This window comes from Mobula hypostoma, chromosome 4 (assembly GCF_963921235.1).
Source record: "Mobula hypostoma chromosome 4, sMobHyp1.1, whole genome shotgun sequence".
In the NCBI taxonomy this organism is placed as follows: Eukaryota; Metazoa; Chordata; class Chondrichthyes; order Myliobatiformes; family Myliobatidae; genus Mobula; species Mobula hypostoma.
Window position 1 is genome coordinate 10,804,118 of NC_086100.1, and position 21,947 is coordinate 10,826,064.

Consider the following 21,947-nt stretch of genomic DNA (forward strand, 5'->3'; position numbering starts at 1 on the left):
CTCCCTGTGATCGCACAGGTTTTGTTCAGGTGCTCTGGTTTCCTCCCACAGTCCAAAGACGTAATGGTTAGTAGGTTAATTGGTCACTGTAAATTGTCCCGTGATTAGGCTGGCGTTAAATGCGAGTTTTTGGGTGGAGAAATCCGGTGGGCCCAAAGGGCCTGTTCTGCACTGTCTCTAAATAAAATAAAATAAATTTAAAATCAGAGCTACAAAGGGAATTTGGAGTCCTCATACAGGATTCCCTAAAAGTTAACTCATTGGTTGATTGATGGTAGGGAAGGCAAATGCAATGTTGGCATTCATTTCAAGAGGATAAGAATACAAATGCAAGGATTTAATACTGAGGCTGTATAAGGCCATTGGTCAGACCACATTGCCAAGTATCGTGAGCAGTTTTGGACCCCTCATCTTAGAAAAGATGTGTTGACATTGGAGAGGGTCCAGAGGTGCTTCACGAGAATGATTCCAGGACTGAAAGCGTTAACATATGAGGAGCATTTGATGGCTCTAGGTCTGTACTTGCTGGAGTTTAGAAGAATAAAGTGGATCTCACTGAAACCCATCAAATTTTTAAAGGACTAGTTAGAATGGATATGCAGAGGATGTTTCCTATAGTGGGTGAGTCTGGGAGCAGAGGGCATAGCCTCAAAATAGAAAGACATCCATTTAGAACAGAGATAAGGAGGAATTTCTTTTGCCAGAGGGTGGTGATCTGTGGAGTTCATTGCCACAGACGGTTGTGAAGGCCAAATCATTGGGTATTTTTAAAGCGGAGGTTGACAGGTTCTTGAGTAGTCAGGGCATCAAAGGTTACAGGGATTAGACAGAATACTGAGGTTGAGAGAGATAATAAATCAGCCTTGAGAGTATGCCAGAGCAGACTCAATGGGCCAAATGGCCTGGCTCTGCTCCTGTGTGCTATGCTCTAAATAATTAACTAAGTGTAGCCACACATTCCACGCCATCTGAGAGATTGCCGATTTATTATAGGTGCTCTTTTGCGAGGTTTATTCATCTATTCTCACAGGAAGATGCCTGTAAAATAGTGTGCGAGATCTTCATGACGACTATGGAGCTATCAAGGGGCCATGCCCACTAAAGTTTTTGCCTCTGCCACCAGCCCTGGCAATGCATTCCAAGCATGCATCACATTCTGTAAAAAAAAACAACTTACTCCCACATTTCTTTTGAAATTAATCCTCTCACCTTAAATGCATGCCCTCATATATTGGCAACACACAAAATGCTGGAGGAACTCAGCAGGCCAGGCAGCATCTATGGAAGAATACATCGATGTTTCAGGCCTTCGTCAGGACTGGAGAGAAAAAGTAAGGTGGGGGGGGAGGGGGAGAGGAGGCATAAACACAAGGTGATAGGTGAAATCGAGAGGGAGATGGATGAAATAAAGAGCTGGGAAGTTGATAGGTGAAAGAGTTACAGGGCTGGAGAAGGGGGAATCTGATAGGAGAGGATTGAAGGCCGTAGAAGAAAGAAAAGCACCAGAGAGAGGTGGTGGGCAGGTAAGGAGATAAGGGAAAAATGGGAATGGGGAATAGTGAAGGCCCAGGAAGGGTACGCAGTTGTGGTAGCAGGTCTGGGTGAGCACGTGGTCGAAGAGTCAGAGGGCAGCAGAGATCAGAGGGGGAGCAGTGAGACAGGGTTTCACTGAACTCCTGTCAAAAGGAAGATTTAAACTTCTTCAGGGTAGGCATCCCTGGAAGAGACTTCACAGTGTTGTAGTCCAACCACAAACAAGAGAAAATCTGCAGATGCTGGAAATTCAAGCAACACACACACACAACGATGGCTCATTAGGCCAGGCAGCATCTATGGAAAAGAGTACAGTCGACGTTTCAGGCCGACACCCTTCATCAGGACTAGAGGGAAAAGAAGATGAGGAGACAGGATAAGAAGGTGGGGCGGGGTAGGGGAGAAAGAAACACAAGGCGATGGGTGAAACTGGGTGGAGGGAGGAATTAAGTAAAGAGCTGGGAAGTTGTTTGGTGAAAAAGATACAGGGCTGAAGAAGAGGGAATCTGACAAAGAAGACCAAAAGCCCCTTCCTGGGTTTTCATCATTCCCATCTTTACTCTCTCACCTTATCTCCTTACCTGCCCATCACCTCCCTCTGGTGCACCTCCACCTTTTCTTTCTTCCATGGCCTTCTGTTCTCTCCAATTAGATTCCCCCTTCTCCAGCCCTGTACCTCTTTCACCAACTTCCCAGCTTTTCACTTCACCCCTACACCCCATCCTGCTTTCACCTATCACCTTGTGTTTCTTCCTCCCCTCCCCCCAACTTCTTACCCTGTCTCCTTATCAATTTTTCCTTCCAGTCCTGATGAAGGTTCTCGGCCCAAAACGTCAGCTGTACTCTTTTCTATAGATGCTGCCTGGCCTGCTGTTCCTTCAGCATTTTGTGCGCATTGCTTGGAGTTCCACAGTATGCAGATCTTCTCATTTGTGATTGCCATCAGACATTAGACGTTTCAACCCTTGGAGAGATTACTGTCTGCCTGCTGTACCTGTACCTCTTAAAAACTTCTATTAGATCTCCCCTCAGCCCCGGCATTCCAGTGAAGACAACCCAAGTTTGTCTAACCTCTCATCCTCCAAAGTCTCAACATCCTTCCTACAATGGGGTGATCAGAACTGTACGTAATACTCCAGATGCAGCCTAACTTGAGTTTTACAAAGCTGCAAAATAGCGACTACTGTGGTCAAGAGGCAGTTCACTGCCACCTTAAAGTCAATTAGAAATGGACAATTAAATGGAAACACAAGGGGCCCAAAGTTACTGGGATCTAGAGGAATATAAATACAAGCTGCTAAAGGAACCCAACACATTATGAAGGTTCTTTGAAGGCAATGGGATAGTCAGCATTTCGGGTCAAAATGCTATATCAGGACTGAGACAAATAAATGTTTGCTCAACCTGTGAAGTCCACGCCCCTTGAATGAATAGAGAAACCAAAAATCACCAAGCAGAATGTACTCAGAGACACCACTGGCACATCATTACCAGGGAGGGGTGACAAACCATTTTGAGAGCATATGCCTAAATTGGCAATCTAAAAAGTTCTCTTGCCTGCTATAATAATTTTGAGCAGAGTTTCTCATTGATTAATTAATTAGTAACAATAAATATGGACTTTCTTTGAGGAAAAAGTTTGAGTCCTGTTGCTTATTTACATGTCTGTCAGTGAATTATGAACTTCCTGACAGGAAGGAGGTAGTAAGGCTGGGCTTCTAGTTATCCAATCCAATTTTTATAAGCACAGGCTCTCCCCAGGGCTGTGTTCTTTCACCCTTCCTGTTCTCACTTTACACAAATGACGGTAGCTCCACAGACAAATCTATTAAAATCTTCAGGTTCGCAGAAGATACCACAGTAGCTCGTCTCAAACCAATAGTGATGTGATCTGCTATCAAAGAGAGGTAGACTATTTTGCAGCATGGTGTGCTCATAACAACGGAACTTAATACTATCAAGACAGTGGAAATAAGGACCGACTTCCACCAACAACCCCCAACCTGCACCCACCTTTGGAAATTAATAGTCAGGCTGTGCTTCTGGTCAAGCCATTCAAATCCTTGCCAGTACTGAAGTGGGACAAGCACAATTCGCTCATCACTAGGAAAGCCAAGCAGAGATTGTTCTTCCTATGCCAGCTTAAGGAACTTAACATCTCCGGGCATATCCTGATGAATCTTTACACAGCCATCATTGAGAATATTGTGACCACCTGATGACCATTTAGTTTCCCGCCACCTCCTCACTCTACAATTCCAGGTTGCAGCGAATAGTTGGCCCTGTGGCGAAGATCACTGGCTGTCAGCTATTGACATTAAAAGACCTGTTCATCGCCACAGCAAAGAGCTGAAATAGTCACTGCTGACTCCACCCATCTTAGGAGTCATCCATTCATCAAACTGCCATCAGGGAGACGCTACAAGTCCACCACCACCAGGACTACACTTCATCGCCGCAGCTTCTTTCCTGCAGGTATCCAGCTTCTCAACAAAACTTACTCAGGTGTAATACCCTAACTGTCCCTGCCAACATCCATTAAGTACTTTCCTGGTTTCTTTGTTCAAATCATAATTATTGAGTCTGTTCATATGTTCACATTTATTTAAGTTTGATAATTGACTTTTGCACACATGACCGTTCTGCTAATTGTTGATTGCTCATGGCTGTTTGCACTATTGTCTTGTAAACCGTTGGTTGCTATTGTGTTGTCTGTTATGGTATTGTCCTGTGTTTTATGCTTGGCACCAAACCACAATCAATTCAAAACGGCAATAGTGAGATTCTGATTCTGAGGAGCTAGGGGCAACCCGCAGCTATCACCAAGCTCTGGCACCATCACCAACATAGCGTGTCCATAGTTACTGCTTCTGGAATGTGGGAGAAAACTAGAGCACACGGAGGAAATACACGCGGTCACAGAGAGGACATACAGACTCCTTACAGAACATATCCTTACAGGCAGCAGTGGGAACCAAACCTCGATCTTACAGCTGGCATTATAAAGCATTACGTACTGTGCCACACATATTAATCACAAAGGTGGCTGATGCAGCATGCTATGAACTGATCTTAACGTGCTCACCTTTAGCTCCATTCCAGCCGGTACTACGATGGGTCGGAACGAAAGGGAGTGTGGGCAGATGGGTGTGATCATGATGGCCGGGACATTAGGGTGCATCATAGAGGCACCTGCAGCTGCAGCGTATGCAGTGCTACCAGTGGGCGTAGACACGATGACTCCTGAAAAAAGCAAACACGCACAAAGCTCATACCCATCCACAGGTAATTCGGGAACCCCACACCCCTGGAGATTCCCAGAAAAGAGCTTCTTTTACCCAGAGACTGTGAGAATGTGTAACATAGTACCAGAAGAGGCAGTTTAAAGGGGAAGCTTTAATGTAGCAATTCACCTCAACCACAATCGAGGGCAGAGGTAAGATGAAGGGATGTAGGAATAGAGTACTAACAACAGCACAATCACTTGGCCAAGAACGCGCACTAGCAACCCTACAGTCTCAGGAGGCTGAAGAAATTTGGCATGCAGCCTTTGACATTCACCACCTTTTACACATGCACCAAAGAAAACAGAATGCATCACGGCTTGGTATGGCAACCATTCTGCTAGCCACGACCACAACTACTGTGTCCACAACTATCTGTACAAAACTGCAGATAGTTGTGGACACAGCTCAGCACACCACAGAAACCATGGACTCTCATGAACTCTGTCTATATCTCGCTGCCTCAGTAAAGCAGTTAACTTAATTAAATACCTGATTCATTCCTGAATGTTACGTAGCGCAGAGCAAGAATGACAACAGAGTAGTGATTAACCACTTTTACCCGAGTCATGTTACTGTCTGGATAACTTAGTGTGGGAGCTATGAACTGATTCCGCCAAAACAAAAAATATGCACACTCTAAAGTCTGTTCCCAAAAGAGATTACCTCCCGCACATAGGGGACCCAATTGATTCATCACCTGCCAATCAGCAATATGTGCACCCACAATTGATCTGATACAGTGCACCGACATTAACCATTCTCCCTGCTCCCAAGGGCAGGAGGTACAAATGCCTAATCCACATACCTCTAGGCTCAAAGACAGCTTCTATACTATCCCCTGGTGCAGTAAGATGGACTCCTGACCTCACATTCTACCTCATCATGGCCTTGCACCTTATTATCTCCCTGCACTCCACTTTGTCTGCAATTGTAACACTCTATTCTGCATTCCCTTGTACTACCTCAATAAACTGAGATGATGAAATGATCTACATGGTTGGCACATTACACCAAGCTTTTCACTGTTCCTTGATACTTGTGACAATAATAAGCCAATTCACTGACAAGACCAACTTATGCTGCACATTTTTGTTGAAACTCTGTTCTACTGTGTGAATTACTGTAGTTAAAATGCATTAGAGAGTCTCTTCTTTTCACAAGGAGCCATTGGAATTAAATACGCCATGCAGGAGTAAATTACGCAACTTTAAAAGCAGGGCAGCTAAATTTGAGAGACAGGATGACATCACCATTTAAATGGGGTAGGTAACAGGCGCCCTAAAATTAAATGTATTTAAGCTGCTTACTAGTGTCCCCCAAGAAGACCATCAGACAGAGGCAGAATTAGGCCATTCAGCCCATTCAATCATGCCTGATTTATCCTTCTCAACCTCACTTCCCTGCCTTGTCCCTGTAACATCTGACACCCTGACTAACCAAGAATCTATCAACCTCAATCTTAAATACACCCAATGACTTGGTCTCCACAGTCATCTGTAACAAAGAAGGACAATGATGTATAAGGCTGTCAGCCTTAATAAACTAGACAATCTTTCCTCAGCCTTTTCCCAAGTATGCCTTCTGACCAATGAAACGGTCAATGACCCCTGTCATTTGTTTCAGTGTGCTGCTTGAAATGCTTTGCACTTTAAATAATGCATTTCTTATGCCATTTTAGACTCCATATCCTTTGCATCACAGAGTCCACCACCTTTTCACCCTTGCAGTTTGCCTTGTTGATGAGAGAGGCCAGACTGGTTCGAGCTGACAGGAAGGTGATAACAACTCAAATAACACAACAGTAGTGTGCAGAAGAGCACCTCTGAATGCACAACACATCCAACCTTGAAGTGGTTGGTCTACAGCAGCAGAAGACCATGAAGTGGCCACTGAGGATTGGTCAGTACACAATACTTTTGATGCACAAACAGAACTACGTAGGCATCAGAACAGATGGAGCAAGAATTGTATGAACTGAAGGATGGGATGCTGCCCAGAGGAATATAAAAGGACTGAGATGACAGAAATACACGAGGGACAACTACATAGAGACAGGGTGAAAAAGTGGTGGACTCGGTGATGCAAAGGATATCAAGTTTGAATACGATGCTGGGATTGCGAATAGTTGAGTTCAACCCGAGGCACTGACTTGGGTGATGTGATGATCATTAGGCCTATGTTAATACACACTCTATAGCTACAGGTCAGAAAAACCAAACTATCTGGTCCAAAAACACATCAAACATCACAAAATCCACACAAAACCAGAGGTGAATTAGATCAGGGCAATAGGTGCCGAAAGAATGAAGTCTTAAAAATTTCTAACTAGTGTGTGAATAAACTGCCGAATAAAGAGTCATAGAATCGTAGAACCACAGTACAGAAACAGACCTTTTTTTGTGGGGCTTGTGCCAAACTTTTAATCTGCCTGGTCTCATCAACCTGCACCTAGACCATAACCCCCCCCCCCATACACCTCCAAATATCTTAAATATTTGGATATTTAAGAGATCCAAATGTCTCTTAAATGTTGAAATCAAACCCACATCAACCAGTTCTGCTGGCAGCATGCTCCACACTCATACCACCCTCTGGGTAAAAAAAAATGCTCCCTTCAAGATTCCCTTGAATGTTTCACTTTTCACCCTTAACCCATGACCTCTAGTTCAAGTCCCACCCCTACTCAGTGGAAAGACCCTGCTTACACTGACCTATCTGTAACTCGCATAATTTTGTACACATCCATCAAACCTTCCCTCATTCTCCTATGCTCTAGGGAATTACGAATATTATTATTCTTACCGTCACCCTGGACAGAAGTGATGAGTCTCCCATCCAAGTACAAGTCCACGTTGGAGAGGTATGAAGAAGGGCCTCGATCCACAACCAGTTCATTCAGTACCTGAAACAACATGCATTCGGAAGAGTCAATGTTCACTGCATTGGCACGCTTTGTTCTCACAGCCAGGGTAAATGAACGGCATTAAGCAAAATATGTGAAGTTCATGTAACTTCACAACATGCAATTAGCAGTAGTTTTTACCTAATGTTATCTATCATGCATATTTTGCTTCAGGTAGCCAAGTGTGAATCTGAACTTGCCTTGATTGGTCTCTTCAGTAAGAACACAAGAGACATTGTCCAAATCTACAAGCACAAATACAAGACCAGAGAGGACGTAGAGATGATGTTTCCAATCTGCTGGCATTGCAGAGAGTCCAGAGGAGGTTCACAAGAATGATCCCAGGAACAAAGTGGTTAATGTAGGAGGTGCACTTGATAGCTCTGGGCCCGTACTCAGCAGAGTTTAAAAGAATAAGGAGGATCTCATGGAAACCTATCGAATATTGAAAGGCCTAGATGTGGAGAGGAACGTTTCATATAACGGGGGAGTCTAGGACCAGAGGGCACAGTCTCAGAATAAAAGACTGCCTCTTTAGAACAGAGATGAGAAGGAATTTCTTTAGTCAGAGGGTGATGAATCTGTGGAAATCATTGCCACAGATCGCAGGGGAGGTCAAGTCATTTGAGTATACTTAAAGTGGAGGTTGGTGGATTTTTGATTAGTCAGGGTATCAAAAATTATGGGGAAAAGACGGGAGAATGGGGTTGAGGGGGTTAACAAATCAGCCATGATAGAACGGTGGAGCAGACTCAATGGGCCAAATGGTTCAATTCTGCTTCTATTTCTTAAGGTCTAGGTCTAAGAAAAGCAACAGTAATGCTAACAGTGCAAGGGATAAATGCAAGACAGGACAGTGTGGCACAGCTAGGGGAGCTGCTGCCTCGTAGTTCCAGCAACCCGAGTTTAATTCTGATCTCTGATGCCATCTGTGTGGATTTTACACCTTCTCTCTGTGACTGCGTGGGTTTCCCCAAGTTACTCTAGCTTCCTCCCACATTCTAAGGGGTAGAAGGTAAACTGTCAATTGCAAGTTGTTCCCAGTGCGTAGAACAGGTTACAGGGAAAATCAGCGAGGGATGCAATTGGTCTGTGAGCTGCGAATGGCTCAATGAGCTGAAATGGCCATCTTTGTCATTAGGAAACAAGACAAGATCTGGGATGCAGATGTGGACTACAAACACATCACAAATTTTCAATTTGCTGAATACTTTTTGTTTCAAACATCACTTTTGCAAAATAGAAAATAAAAGCACAATACAGCTCTTTGGCCCACAATGTTTGCCGAACTTTTAACCTACTCTAAGATCAATCTAACACTTCTCTCCCATAAACTCTCCATTTTCTTTCATCCATGTGCCTACCCAAGTTTCTTAAATGCTCCCAATGTATCTGCCTCTACCACTATTCCCTGGCAATGTGATCCACACACCCACCACTGTGTAAAAAAAATCTACCTTCTCATCACTTCCCCACAGATTTTACCACCAAAGGGCAAGCTACAGTAACTAGTTAACCAAACATCCCATGTTTCTGGAATTGGAGAAGAAACCAGCACTGGGGAAAGCCCATGGAAAACATTCAAGCTCCACACAGAGAGCACCAGAGATCGGGACTGAACACAGGTTGTTGGAGCTATAGGGTAGGAGCTTACTCTGGGAGGCATGGTAGCACAGTGGCTAACATAACATTTCATAGTGCCGACGATCAGTGTTCAATGCACGCCACTGTCTGTAAGGAGTTTGTCTGTTTTTCCCATGATCATGTCGTTTCCTTGTGGTGTTCCAGTTTCCTACCACAATCCAAAGATTGACGGCTTTGGGCTAAAAACTTGTGGGTATGCTATGTTGCCATCAGAAGCATGGCCAAACTTGTGGGCTGCCCCCAGCACAACCTTGGACTGTGCTGGTCGATGACGTAAATGACACATTTCACTTTGATGTACTTATGACAAATAAAGCTAATCTACAAACTTGATCAGGTCTTTAGAGCAACGCTATATAAAATAGAAACTTCTGCTCGCACAATTTGGTGCAAATTGAACAGGTTTTTATAACATTTCTAATTAGTGACCATGGCCTTGCTGTTCCTTCCTGTGTTGTCTTGTGTTGACAGGAGTTTGCAAAGGGGCCAGTAGTCATTGTTTACATACATGTATCTGCATGAAGGCTTTTTGTGTCTCATTGTCAATCCGACTCTGTGGGATCAGTCCATTATCCTCCACTTGGTACTTGCTCTCTGGCTTTGCTGCTTTTAAATCCTTAACCACCTTCACCTTCAGGCGACTCCTCAAAATTATCCTGGCATCTCCTGTTCAAAGACAAGGTACCAAATTAAGTTCTGTTCACTTATGGGGTTGATCATTCCACCACTGGCTAAAATAGCAATAAAGGCACCAATTACAAAACAGTTCATCTATTCACGGCACCAGCCCACAGTCCCCCCCTATACTTACTTGTGAGTCATAAAGAAACACAGCATAGAAACAGACCCTTCAGGCCAACTTAACCATACATACTACAAATCCCATCTAAAGTAGTTCCATTTGCCTGTGTTTGACCTATATTCCGATAGAGCCTTTCTATCTATATACTTCTCCACGTGTTGCTTTTGTACATGGCTCAACCACATCTTCTGGCAACTTCCTCTATATTCGCACTATCTGCATCATGAAGTAGCCGCTCAAGTCCCTCGTAGACCTTTCCCTTTTCATCTTAAATCGATGCCTTCTGATTTTTGATTTTCTTTCCCTGAGGAAAAGATACCCTCACTATAAACTCAGGCCCTTGAGTCCCAGCAGCCCAAGCACTTGGTCACAGAGAATGGGAATATCCCAAGACCAAAACTTAGCATCCAAAACTGCACTCTTGACTAATATTCATAGGCCCGTGAAAATGTTTTGAATGCTTCTATTAATCCTTTAAGCTTCTGGAAGTTTCTCTCTTGCTTGCTCAAATCTACAGCTGTCAATACCTTAAGTTTTGCACTCCTCATATCATAGGCCATCTCCAAGTTATGAATGCCCTTCTTATGAATACCCCAACATAAAAGCTGTCAAAATATTAAATTCAAAATTCCAACATAGGTTTGTCAATTTGTGCCTTTGTTCTAAGGACTGAGCTAGTTTCCTGTCCTTACATTTTTACTAACTGTTGTTTCTTATCAAAAGTTCAAAGTAAATTTATTTTCAAAGTACATATATTCATTTTCTTGCAGGCATTTAAAGGAAAATAATGAAATGCAATAGAATTAACGAAAAACTATACATAAACCAAGACTGGCAAACAACCAATGAGCAAAAGAAAGCAAATTGTTCAAATAAAAATACTAAGAACTGCAATTGTAGAGTCGCTGAAAGTGAGTCTGTAGGTCGTGGAATCAGTTAAGAGTTGTGGTGAGTGAAGTTATCCATGCTGGCTTTGGAGCCTGTTGGTTGTAGGATAACTGTTCCTTAACCTGATGGTGTAGGACCCAAGGCTCCTAAACTTCCTGCCCAAGGATAGTAGAGCTAGTGGGCATCTTTGATGATGGTTGCTGTTTCCTTATGGCAGCGCTCCTTGCAAAGGTACTCATTGGTGGGGAGACTTTGCCATCACATTTCTATTCCTGTCCACTGGTGTTTCCATTTTTATTTTTAAATCTTCTTTATTAATTATTATTGAAGATCAACAGAAAAAATTAAAGTAATCAAGTCAACATGTCAATATGTACAATGAGAAATTATCAAATAACTGATTAACAAAGCTAAACAACATATCAATAATAAGAAGAAAAAATAAAATGGTAAAACTATTTTTTTTTGGAAAAGAGGAGGAAAAAAACTCCCGAGTAACTAAAACAAAAAAAAACCATTGGGAGCACAACCCCAGAGCTATACGCCATACAAGCTTCCATAAAAGAAAAACATCAATCCGCCAACCAAGTCCATTTACACAAGAATCAGAAGGGAACAATCTTAATTAACTCAAATCAAATCACAGTAGCGGGCAAAAGAACCCCACCTTTTCTCAAAGTCAATTCGAGGATCAAAAGTTCAACTTCTGATTTTCTCCAAACTAAGACATAATATCACCTGAGAGAACCATTGTATCAAAGTGGGAGCAGAGGCATCTTTCCATTTCAATAAAATAGCCTTTCTGGCCAATAGTGTAACAAATGCAATCACATGTTGGTCTGATATGGAAATACCATGAATATATTGAGGGATAATGCCGAACAAAACTGTCAATTTATTAGGTTGTAAATTAATTTTTAAAGCCTTAGAAATTGTAGAGAAAATAGATTTCCAAAACCGTTTCAATACGACCAAAACGTATGTGTCAATATAGCTGTCTCAGTTTTACATCTATCACACTGACTATCAACATTAGGAAATACTTTAGACAGTCTCTTCTTTGTCAAATAGTAACGATGTACAATTTTAAATTGAATTAAAGAGTGACTGGCACAAATGGAAGAAGAGTTAAAACCAACTTCAAAATTCGCAACCAATCCTCTATTATCAAGGTCATGTTAAGCTCTCTTTCCCAAACTTGCTTAATCTTAAGTAAAGGATAATTGTACTGTTGTAATAGTAAATTATAAATTTTCCCAATAAAACCTTTCACTGAAGGATTCATTTTTAAAATAATGTCTAACAGGTCAGATTCTTGTATATATGGAAAATTACTTAAATATTCTTGTAAGAAATGTTTAACCTGAAGATACTGCAAGAAATGTGAGTACAAGACAGAATATTTAGTTACTAATTTCTCAAAAAACATCAATCGGCCTTCTTAGAACAGATCCATGAAGGAATAGACTCCGTTATTCCTCCAAAGAAAAAAGGTAGGATCACTTAGTGAAGGTTTAAATAAATAATTTTGATAAATTAAACTATGAAGGTTAAATTTTTTGAAATTAAAAAAATTACAAAACTGGTACCAAATTCTTAATGACTGCTTAATCATAGGATATAAATTTAGAATACAAATTTTGGCTAGTTGTACAGGTAAAGAAGCTCCTAATAACGAAGCTAAGTAAAATTGTTTCACAGCTTTCAATTCCAAATCAACCCAAGGTGGTCGCTCATTTTTATCAGTCCAATATAACCAAGAACACACATAACGTATATTAACAGCCCAATAATACATTCTTAATTAGGCAGAGCAAGACCTCCATCCTTTTTTAGTTTTTGTAAAAGATATTTTCCAATTCTTGGTCTTTTATTATTCCAAACAAAAGATGAAATAATAGAATCAACCTGATCAAAAAACTTCTTAGTTAAAAAGTAGGAATATTTTGAAATACATATGAAAACTTTGGTAAAATCAGCATTTTAACTGCATGAATTCGGCCAGCTAACGAAAGTATAAGTGGATTCCATCTACAAAATAACTGCTTCATAAAATCCACTAAATGAACCAAATTAGCTCTATAAAGGTCTCTTTTAAGTATTTAGGTATTATCATCAATAAAAATTACAGAGTCCGTAACTTTAAAAGAAATGTCATCATATATAGAAGCAGAATCATTTAGAGGAAATAATTTACTTTTATAAAGGTTTAGTTTATATCCCGAAAACTTTCCAATTTCATTTAATAATTTTAATAAACTAGGAATGGGTTCTTCAGGATTCGAAGCATAAGCTAAGAGATCATCAGCATAAAGGGAGATCTTAGGAATAGTCCCATTTATGGAAATTCCATGGATGTCTTTAGCTTCACGAAGTGCAATGGCCAAGGGTTCTAACACCAAATTAAATAACAGGGGACTTAACGGACATCCTTGTCTCGTACCCCGCGAAAGTCGAAAAAAAATCTGCAATTATTAGTAATAACAGTAGCAATAGGGCTTTTATATATCATTCTAATCCACTTATTAAAATTAGTGCCAAAGTTGAATTTCTCTAAAACGTTAAATAAGTATTTCCATTCAACTCCTTCAAATGCCTTTTCAGCATCAAGAGAAACAACACATTGGGGAGTCTTAGAAAGGGGTGAGTATATAACATTTAACAGTCTCCAAGTATTAGAGAAGGAATAACGGACTTTTATAAAACCTGTTTGGTCCTGGGAAATAATTTTAGCTAGAATATTCTCCAGTCGATTAGCCATTATTTTTGAAAGAATTTTAACATCCACATTTAATAATAAAATAGGTCTATATGAAGCGCAGTCAGTCGGGTCTTTACCTTTCTTAAGAATTAAAGAAATAGAAGCTTCATAAAATGTGGGAGGTAACTCTCCTAACAAAAAAGAATCTTTAAGCATTTCCAACATATATGGAGAAAGCAATTTTTCGATTCTTTTTTATAAAATCCTACAGAAAAACCATCCAATCCAGGAGCTTTACCAGATTGCATTGAAAGAATAACTTTCTGAATTATTTTTTAGTAATATGAGTATCAAGAGTTTGTTGATCTTCAACAGATGTTCTAGGAAAATCAATCTTTTGTGAAAAGACATTCATTTTAGAAGGATCAGCTGGAAACTGAGATTTATAAAGTTCACTGTAAAAGTCTTGAAAAATTTTATTAATGTCTTCATAATTACAAGCTAAACTACCGTCTCCCTTACAAATATTTAAAATTTGTCTTTTAGCTCCAGCTGCCTTTAATTGGGATGCTAATAGCTTATTATTTTTTATCTCCAAACACATAAAATTGACTTTTCAATTTAAGCAAATTTCTTTCAATAGGATAAGTTAATAGTAAATTATATTGTGATTGAAGTTCAACCCTTTGTTTTTATAAATCAATGTTAGGAGAGACTGCATAAATATTATCCAAGTCTTTAATTTGTTTTGAAATCTTATCTAACTCTATTTTTGTCTGTTTCTTAAGCTTTGCTAAATAGGAGATTATCTGACCTCGCAAATATGCTTTAAATGTATCCCATATAATCAATTTCAACATATCTCCTGTATTGTTAAAAAGAAAAAAACCTTTTATCTGAGTCTCAATAAATTTGACAAAGTCCAAACTTTGTAATAAACTTTCTGGAAAACGCCAAGGCAAGTTTGCAATATCGACATCATTCAATTCAAAAGCCAAGCTTAAAGGCGCATGATCCGAAACAACGATAGCGTCATATTTACATTTCTGGACTTTGGACAAAAATAGGAAATCAGCTATAATAGATTCTCAAATATTTTTTTGTGAACATGTGAATAAAAGGAATAATCTCTGTCATTAGGATGTAGATGTCTCCGGATTTCGATCAAACCATAATCAATTAAAAAAGAGTTAATAAGTGATGCTGAACAATTCGGAAGCCGCTGATTGGTTGAACTCTTGTCAATTAAAGGATTTAAACAACGGTTAAAATCACCACCCATTAACAAAATATATTCATTTAAATCTGGCAATAAACCAAATGCGTTTTTAAAAAAAGGATCATCTACATTAGGTCCATGTAGATTAACCAGGACAATTTTTCTATTACAAATTGTTCCTTTGACAATTACAAATTTGCCATTAGTATGTGACACAATGTCTTCTTGGATAAATAAAATATTAGATTTAATAAAAATAGATACTCCCTTTGTTTTATTCTGACAAGTGGCATGATATTGAAGACCCTTCCACATTTTAAAAAATCTATTTTGATCGCTCATTCTGATATGCGTTTCTTGAGCAAAAATTATATCGGATTGGAATCGATTAATAATTTTATGTCTTCTTTCACTTAATAGGGTGATTCAAGCCACGTACGTTCCAACTAATAACGTTCATCTATTTAAGTACCATAAAAAAAATGTTAACATATAAATACACGCATACCAACGCAGGCTAATCAAAAATGGCGGTGATAAGTATAACCACGCATGCTCCGGAACTCCGTAATGGGAAAAAATACAAGAAGAAACAAAAACTGAAAAAAATGAAATTAATCCTACAATGAAACCTATAGTTCGAAACGACCTCCAATCCTCCCACCATCCCAAAAGCTAGAAATCCGGCAAAGAAAAAGAGTAGGCCGGGATGCGTCCCCATAGAAAAAGAAAAATGAAACAGAACTCTGCGAGCTGCTCAATTTAAATAGTGGTTTTAAAAGTTTTCCACCCTCCCGCCCCCCCATTTACAAAAAAAAAACACAAGGCCCTAAAGTAAGAAAGCCCTGTAGAGGAAACAAAAGACGTTTATGTTTAATCATTAAAAATAAACTGGGGAATGCAAAAACAATCTCCAAAGACATCAAAACAATAAAATTAAACCTAAACAAAAAGAAAAATGTCTACGTAATCTCTAACGAAGAAAAATCAGCACCATTATCCCTTTGACTTACTGCCCAATTAAAAACAACTTTTTAGAAGAGAAACTGGAATAAAAACAAATAATCAAACCAGTTAACAATCTGTCCGCTGTGTTAATTCACTCAGTATACCAAACAGATTCGGAAAAGTCATTCATCAGTCAAATCAAGTAGTTCACATCTTCTTTAAATGGCCCATCAATCAAAGGACATTTTCAACGTATCAGAAATCTTCAAAGCTTGTTCTCTTTCAGAAAATTATTCAGCAGACTTAATACCATTCAAACCTCAGCCACCTCCAAGATAGAATTAACATAGTCCAATGCCGCTTTGGGATCCAAAAAAAACACTTGGAGTTGAATTTTTAGGAAATAATTTTAATCGGGCTGGATAGCGAAGTGATGGGAATAATCCCTTATCACGGGCTATCTTCACAGCTGGAACAAAGTCAACCGCTGTTCCACAACTTCCCATGGATAGTCTTCATAAAAACGAATCTCGGAACCCTTGAATTTAAAAACTTTGTTTCCTTGCATATTTTATGATTTGGTCTTTAACTTTGAAATGAAGAAAATTGACCAAAACTGACCTTGGTTTATTTGGAACTTGAGATTTCTAAGTGAAAATTCTATGCGCTCTTTCAATATCGGGAGGCTGAGGTAGAATATCCGGAAACAGAGATTGAAACAAATTAGCAAAATAATCCAATAAATCCCCACTCTCAGATCCTTCCATCAGTCCAACAATTCGAATGTTATTCCGACGAGACCTTGCTTCCAAATTGATAATCTTGCGTTGAGACTGTTCCAAGCGGGCTGAAATATCCGCTGACGCTTCTACCCTTTAAGCTCAGAATTCAAGGAAATAATATTTTCCTCTACGAACTGAAAACTCTGTTGAAATGACTTGATCTCAGAAGTGTTATTATCTATTTTCTTGTCGAGAGCCATCAACGCACGTTCTAAACGCTCAGCCCAGACAGGCATATTTTCTGATTTTTCTTTCGAAGTTTTTCCCTTTCCATTGCTGGATTCAGAAAGCTGCTTTCCACTTCTTAAAGATTGTGAAATAATGACAACTATTCCCCTCCAAGATCAGACAAATAAAAGTTAAAAATTCAGAGTTTAAACCTATGGAAAAGGAAGAATTAAACGCAGCCACAAAAATTAAGCAGCAGGCGGAAGTCTCCCAGTGTTTCCATACCAGGTCGTGATGCAACCAGTTAGGATACTATTCAATGTGCATCTATAGAAGTTTGTCAAAGTTTCTGGTGATGTGCTTTTATTTCCTGCAGAGGAATGGGTACTTCAGTGTATTCTCTGTCGTTAGAAATAAACCAATTTTGAAAGTTCTGTTACAACAGAACCTGTTTATTATCCAGAGACAGTCTGCACCCACATTCTAGTTTTTGAACAGTCATGTTAGGGTCCAACTCTGGATATGCTCAAGTAGCAATTCAGTAAGGCTTCACAGATTAATGACTGATTTTAAAAAAAAAGAAAAATTTTGCTTTTGTGTGACCTGCTGAGTTTTTCCAGCATTTCTGGTTTCATTTTAGATTTCCAGCATCTGGATTCTGTTAATTTTTTTTAAATTTCATTTAACAGCCTTGCCTATTGCTCGGGCCTAAACAGTAGAGCCATCATCTCAAGCAAATACCTCTGCAGCACAATATACAGAAAATGTCTGAAATGTTCAATAAATTGGCTCAGGTGAAACTTTCTCTCTCCACAGATGCTGTACTTGCAGAAATTTCTGTTTTATTTCAAGTTTCCATCATCTGCTTTTTTTTTATTTTTCATTTACTGTCTATAGTTTGAGCCTGCGTTGAAGTGCTATTCAGGTGTGTTGTGTTATTCAGGTGGCAGTGGTGAAGATAGAAATACAAATGCTATAGGTCATGCTTTGTTTGTTCAGAGACCTGAGCAAAACTGCATTCAGCTTAAAACAGGACACCTCAGGAATTATATACTGGTGAACTACTTCACTCACAGCTTAGTGTGACTGTGGAACGAGCTTCCAGCGGAAGTGATAGTCACGGGTTCATTTGTAACATTTAAGAAAAGTTTAGATAGATACATGGATGGGAGAGCTATGGAGGGACATGGTCTGGGTGCAGATTAATGGGACTAGATAGAAAATCAGGCTAGCATGGACTGGATGGACCAAAGGGTCTGTTACTGTGCTCTATGACTCTTCCCCCTGCTCCTTCAGAGACAATAATGCTTGAATATATCTGCACAAGCATTTCCTCTCTTTTCAGCATTGTGTACAATCACCTACCTCTTACTACTCACCCATCACACTGCTAACCCATGCATGTCAATTTATAGATTTCTCAACAAATTTGAACTTCATTATTTTTCCAGAATTCAGATTATTCCTCAAAAAATATGGACAAGAAATGAGAGAGCATAGAAGTAATTAAATTATTATGGGATGGGGAAAAAAAAGCACAAGATGGAAAATAGCTGCAAGGGTTATAGACTTGGCCAGCACTAGGCTCACTCCATCAAGGCCAACTTCAAGAGGCAATGCCTCAAGGCAGCAACCATTATGAAGAACCCTCACCATCCAGGATATTTCCACTTCTCATCACTACCATCAGGGAGGAGGTACAGAAGTCTGAAGACACACACTCAACATTCCAGGAACAGCTTCTTCCCCTCTGCCATCAGATTTGAACAAACCTGCCCGCAAGAATATTGGTCCCACTCGGGTTTAGGTGCAACCCATCATTTTTGAACAGTCATACCTCCCCCAGAAGAGATCCCAATGATCTGAGAACCTAAAGCCCTGCCCCCTGCACCAGCTTCTCAGACACACATTAATTTGCAAAATCATCTGGTTTCTACCGTCACTGGAGGCAATCCAGAAACTGCTACCCTGGAGGTCCTGCTTTTCAGCTTTCTACCTAGCTCTCCAAATTCCCTTTTCAGGACCTCTTTGCTTTTCCTTCCTATGTCATTGCTACCAATATGTACCAAGACATCTGGCTGCTCTCCCTCCCACTCCAAAATGTTGTGGACGTGATCCGAGACATCCCTGACTCTGGTACCTGGGAGGTAACATACCATTCAGGTGTCCTGTTCATATCCAAAGAATTTCCTGTCTATTCCTTTGATTACTAAGTCTCCTATCACAACCCATTCCCTCTTCTCCCTCTTTCCGTTCTGCACCACAGACAGTGCCAGTAACACAGACTCCATGGCATTCCCCGGGAGGTCATCCTCCACAACAGTAACCAAAGCGGTATACTTATTATTGAGGGGAATGGCCACAGGGGTACTCTGCACTGCCAATTCATATTTCCATTTCTCCTGTCAGTCACCCAGCTACTCGGCTCCTACAACTTCAGGGTGACTACTTCCCTGTAACTGACTGATCATCTCCTCACTCTCCTGTACCAGCCGAAGGTCATCCAGCTGCTGCTCCAGATCCCTAACCTGGTCTTCAAGGACCTGCAGCCTGATACACTTCACGTAGGTGTAATTCCCTGGAAGACGCTGGGTCTCCCAGGACTCCTGGGAGAGATTCTTAGATAGGCACATGGATAATAGAAAAATGGAGCTTTAAAAAAGCCTTTTCTGTTCGTTCACAAGAAGATGGTGAAGGTAGATTTTTTCTTAAAGTAAACACAACACAATATAGTGGGCCAAAGGGGCCAAATGTGTTCTAAATAAAACTAAAGGATAATGGGAATGAGACTTAGAGGGGATCTGAGGGGGGACCATTTTCACCCAGAGAGTGGCAAGCCTGAGCATGTGGTGGAAGCAGTCACTGACAGTACTTAAGTAGTACTTAGAATCTGCACCTCAATTGCCTAGACATGGCAGTCTACAGACCAACAGTTGCACTGTACTGTTATAATTTCTATAAATTACTTTACCCTCATTATGCATAAAGTGTTTAAAAATCACTACCCCAGTAAAATAACAAGGACAGGGTTACAATACTGGTGGATCATTATACCAGAAAATGTAGCAAAACAAATCCTTAATTTAAACTTTTTTCTTTAATCTAGCGCTACAGTGGGCAGGACAATCAAATTGTCCAGGCATAGAAAAGGACAGAAGAAAACTACTCTGTCAGAAACTCAGTGGCCACTTTATTTGGTACTCATGCTTGTACATGCAAATATCTAATAACGTGGCAGCAATTCAATGCATAAAACCATGCGGACATGGTCCAGAGTTCAGTTGTTGCACAGACCAAACATCAAAATGGAGAAGAAATCAGAATGGAAAAGAATAGAGACCTAAGTGACTTTAATCATGGAATAATTGTTGATGCCAGTCAGGGTAGTTTCAGTATATCAGAAACTGCTGATCTCAAGTCAAGTCAAGTCGCTTTTTATTGTCATTTCGACCATAAACTGCTGGTACAGTACACAGTTAAAATGAAAATGTTCCTCCTTGACCCTGGTGCTACATGAAACAACACAAAACTACACTAGACTATGTGAGACAGCACAAGGCTACACTAGACTATGTAAAACAACATAAAAACTGCACTAGACTACAGACCCTGCACAGGACTACATAAAGTGCACAAAACAGTGCAGGGCGGTACAATAAATAATAAACAAGAAAACAGGCACAGTAGAGGACAAATTACAATATAATAATAAATGATGTAGATGTCAGTCTAGACTCTGGGTATTAAGGAGTCTGATGGCTTGGGGGAAGAAACTGTTGCACAGTCTGGTCGTGAGAGCCCGAATGCTTCAGTACCTTTTGCTAAATAGCAGGAGGGAGAAGAGTTCGTATGAGGGGTGCATGGGGTCCTTCACAATGCTGTTGGCTTTACGGGTGCAGCATGTGGTGTAAGTGTCTGTAATGGTGGGAAGAGAAACCCCGATGATCTTCTCAGCTGACCTCACTACCCGCTGCAGGGTCTTGCGATCCGAGACCGTGCAATTCCCGAACCAGGATGCTCTCGATACATCTTCTGTAGAATGTGGTGAGGATGGGGGATGGGAGATGGACCTTTCTCAGCCTTCGCAGAAAGTAGAGATGCTGCTGGGCTTTCTTGGCTATGGAGCTGGTATTGAGGGACCAGGTGGGATTCTCCGCCAGGTGAACACAAAGAAATCTTGCGCTCTTAACGATCTCAACGGAGGAGCCGTCAATGGGTTTTCAAGCACAACAGTAACTAGAGTTTACAAAGAATGTGCAAAAACAATAAAACATCCAGTGAGTAGCAGTTCTGTGGGTGAAAACACCTTTTAAATGATAGAGGTCGGAGGAAAATGGCCAGACTCATTCAAGTTGACAGGAAGTCAACAATAACAACAGTGCGGTGCAAAAGAGCATCTTTGGATGCACAACACATTGAACCTTGAAGTGGATGCGCTACAGCTGCAGAAGTCCACAAACATACACTTACTGGCCACTTTATTAGGTAAACGAGGTACCCAATAAATTAGCCACAGTGTATCTTTGATCTAATACATCTCAAAACTGCTTAGGTCACGGTTCTGTGCAGTTCTGCTTACGGGAAGAATGTGGAGGGTTTGGAGAGACTGTAGATGTTCACCAGGATTGGAGAGTAGGACCTACAAAGAGAAGTTGGACAAATTCAGGATGTTTTCTGTGAAGCAATGCCTATGAGGCAACCTGGTAGAGGTTCATAAAATCACAAAGAGGCAAAGATAGGATAGAGTGTCAAAATCTTTTCCCAGGATGAAAATGTCAACAACTAGAAGGCATAGCTTTAAGATGAAAGGCGGAAGGTTCAAAGGAGATTTATGTGGCAGGTTTCTTTTATACTTAAACACAGAGTGGTGGGTGCCTGGAACCCATTGCCTGGGAAGTTGGCAGAAGAAGATACAAGTGACATTTAAGAAGCACCAAGATATGCAAATGAACAGGTGGGGAATTGAGGTATATAAATCACATGCAGGCAGATATGCAGTTTATATGGGGTTAGCAGAGACATCATGGGTCAAGAGGCCTTTTGCTGTGCACCAGTATTCTATATCCATGCACA

General features: G+C 40.4%; 1 protein-coding gene across 2 annotated transcripts in view; it reads right to left on the bottom strand.

Annotated features, from left to right (window-relative positions):
- The window catches only part of nadkb (NAD kinase b), a 99,065-nt gene that overhangs the window by 14,827 nt on the left and 62,291 nt on the right, over window positions 1-21,947 (bottom strand). For both annotated transcript variants that reach the window (XR_010017605.1, XM_063045301.1), the window contains exons 8-10: window positions 9,875-10,032; window positions 7,623-7,722; window positions 4,619-4,776 (exon numbers count right to left, since the gene is read on the bottom strand). Coding sequence is in view for 1 of the 2 variants with exons in the window: in XM_063045301.1 (XP_062901371.1) it covers window positions 4,619-4,776; window positions 7,623-7,722; window positions 9,875-10,032 (416 nt within the window). In the remaining variant the exon portion in view is untranslated. The remainder of the gene's footprint in view (window positions 1-4,618; window positions 4,777-7,622; window positions 7,723-9,874; window positions 10,033-21,947) is intronic.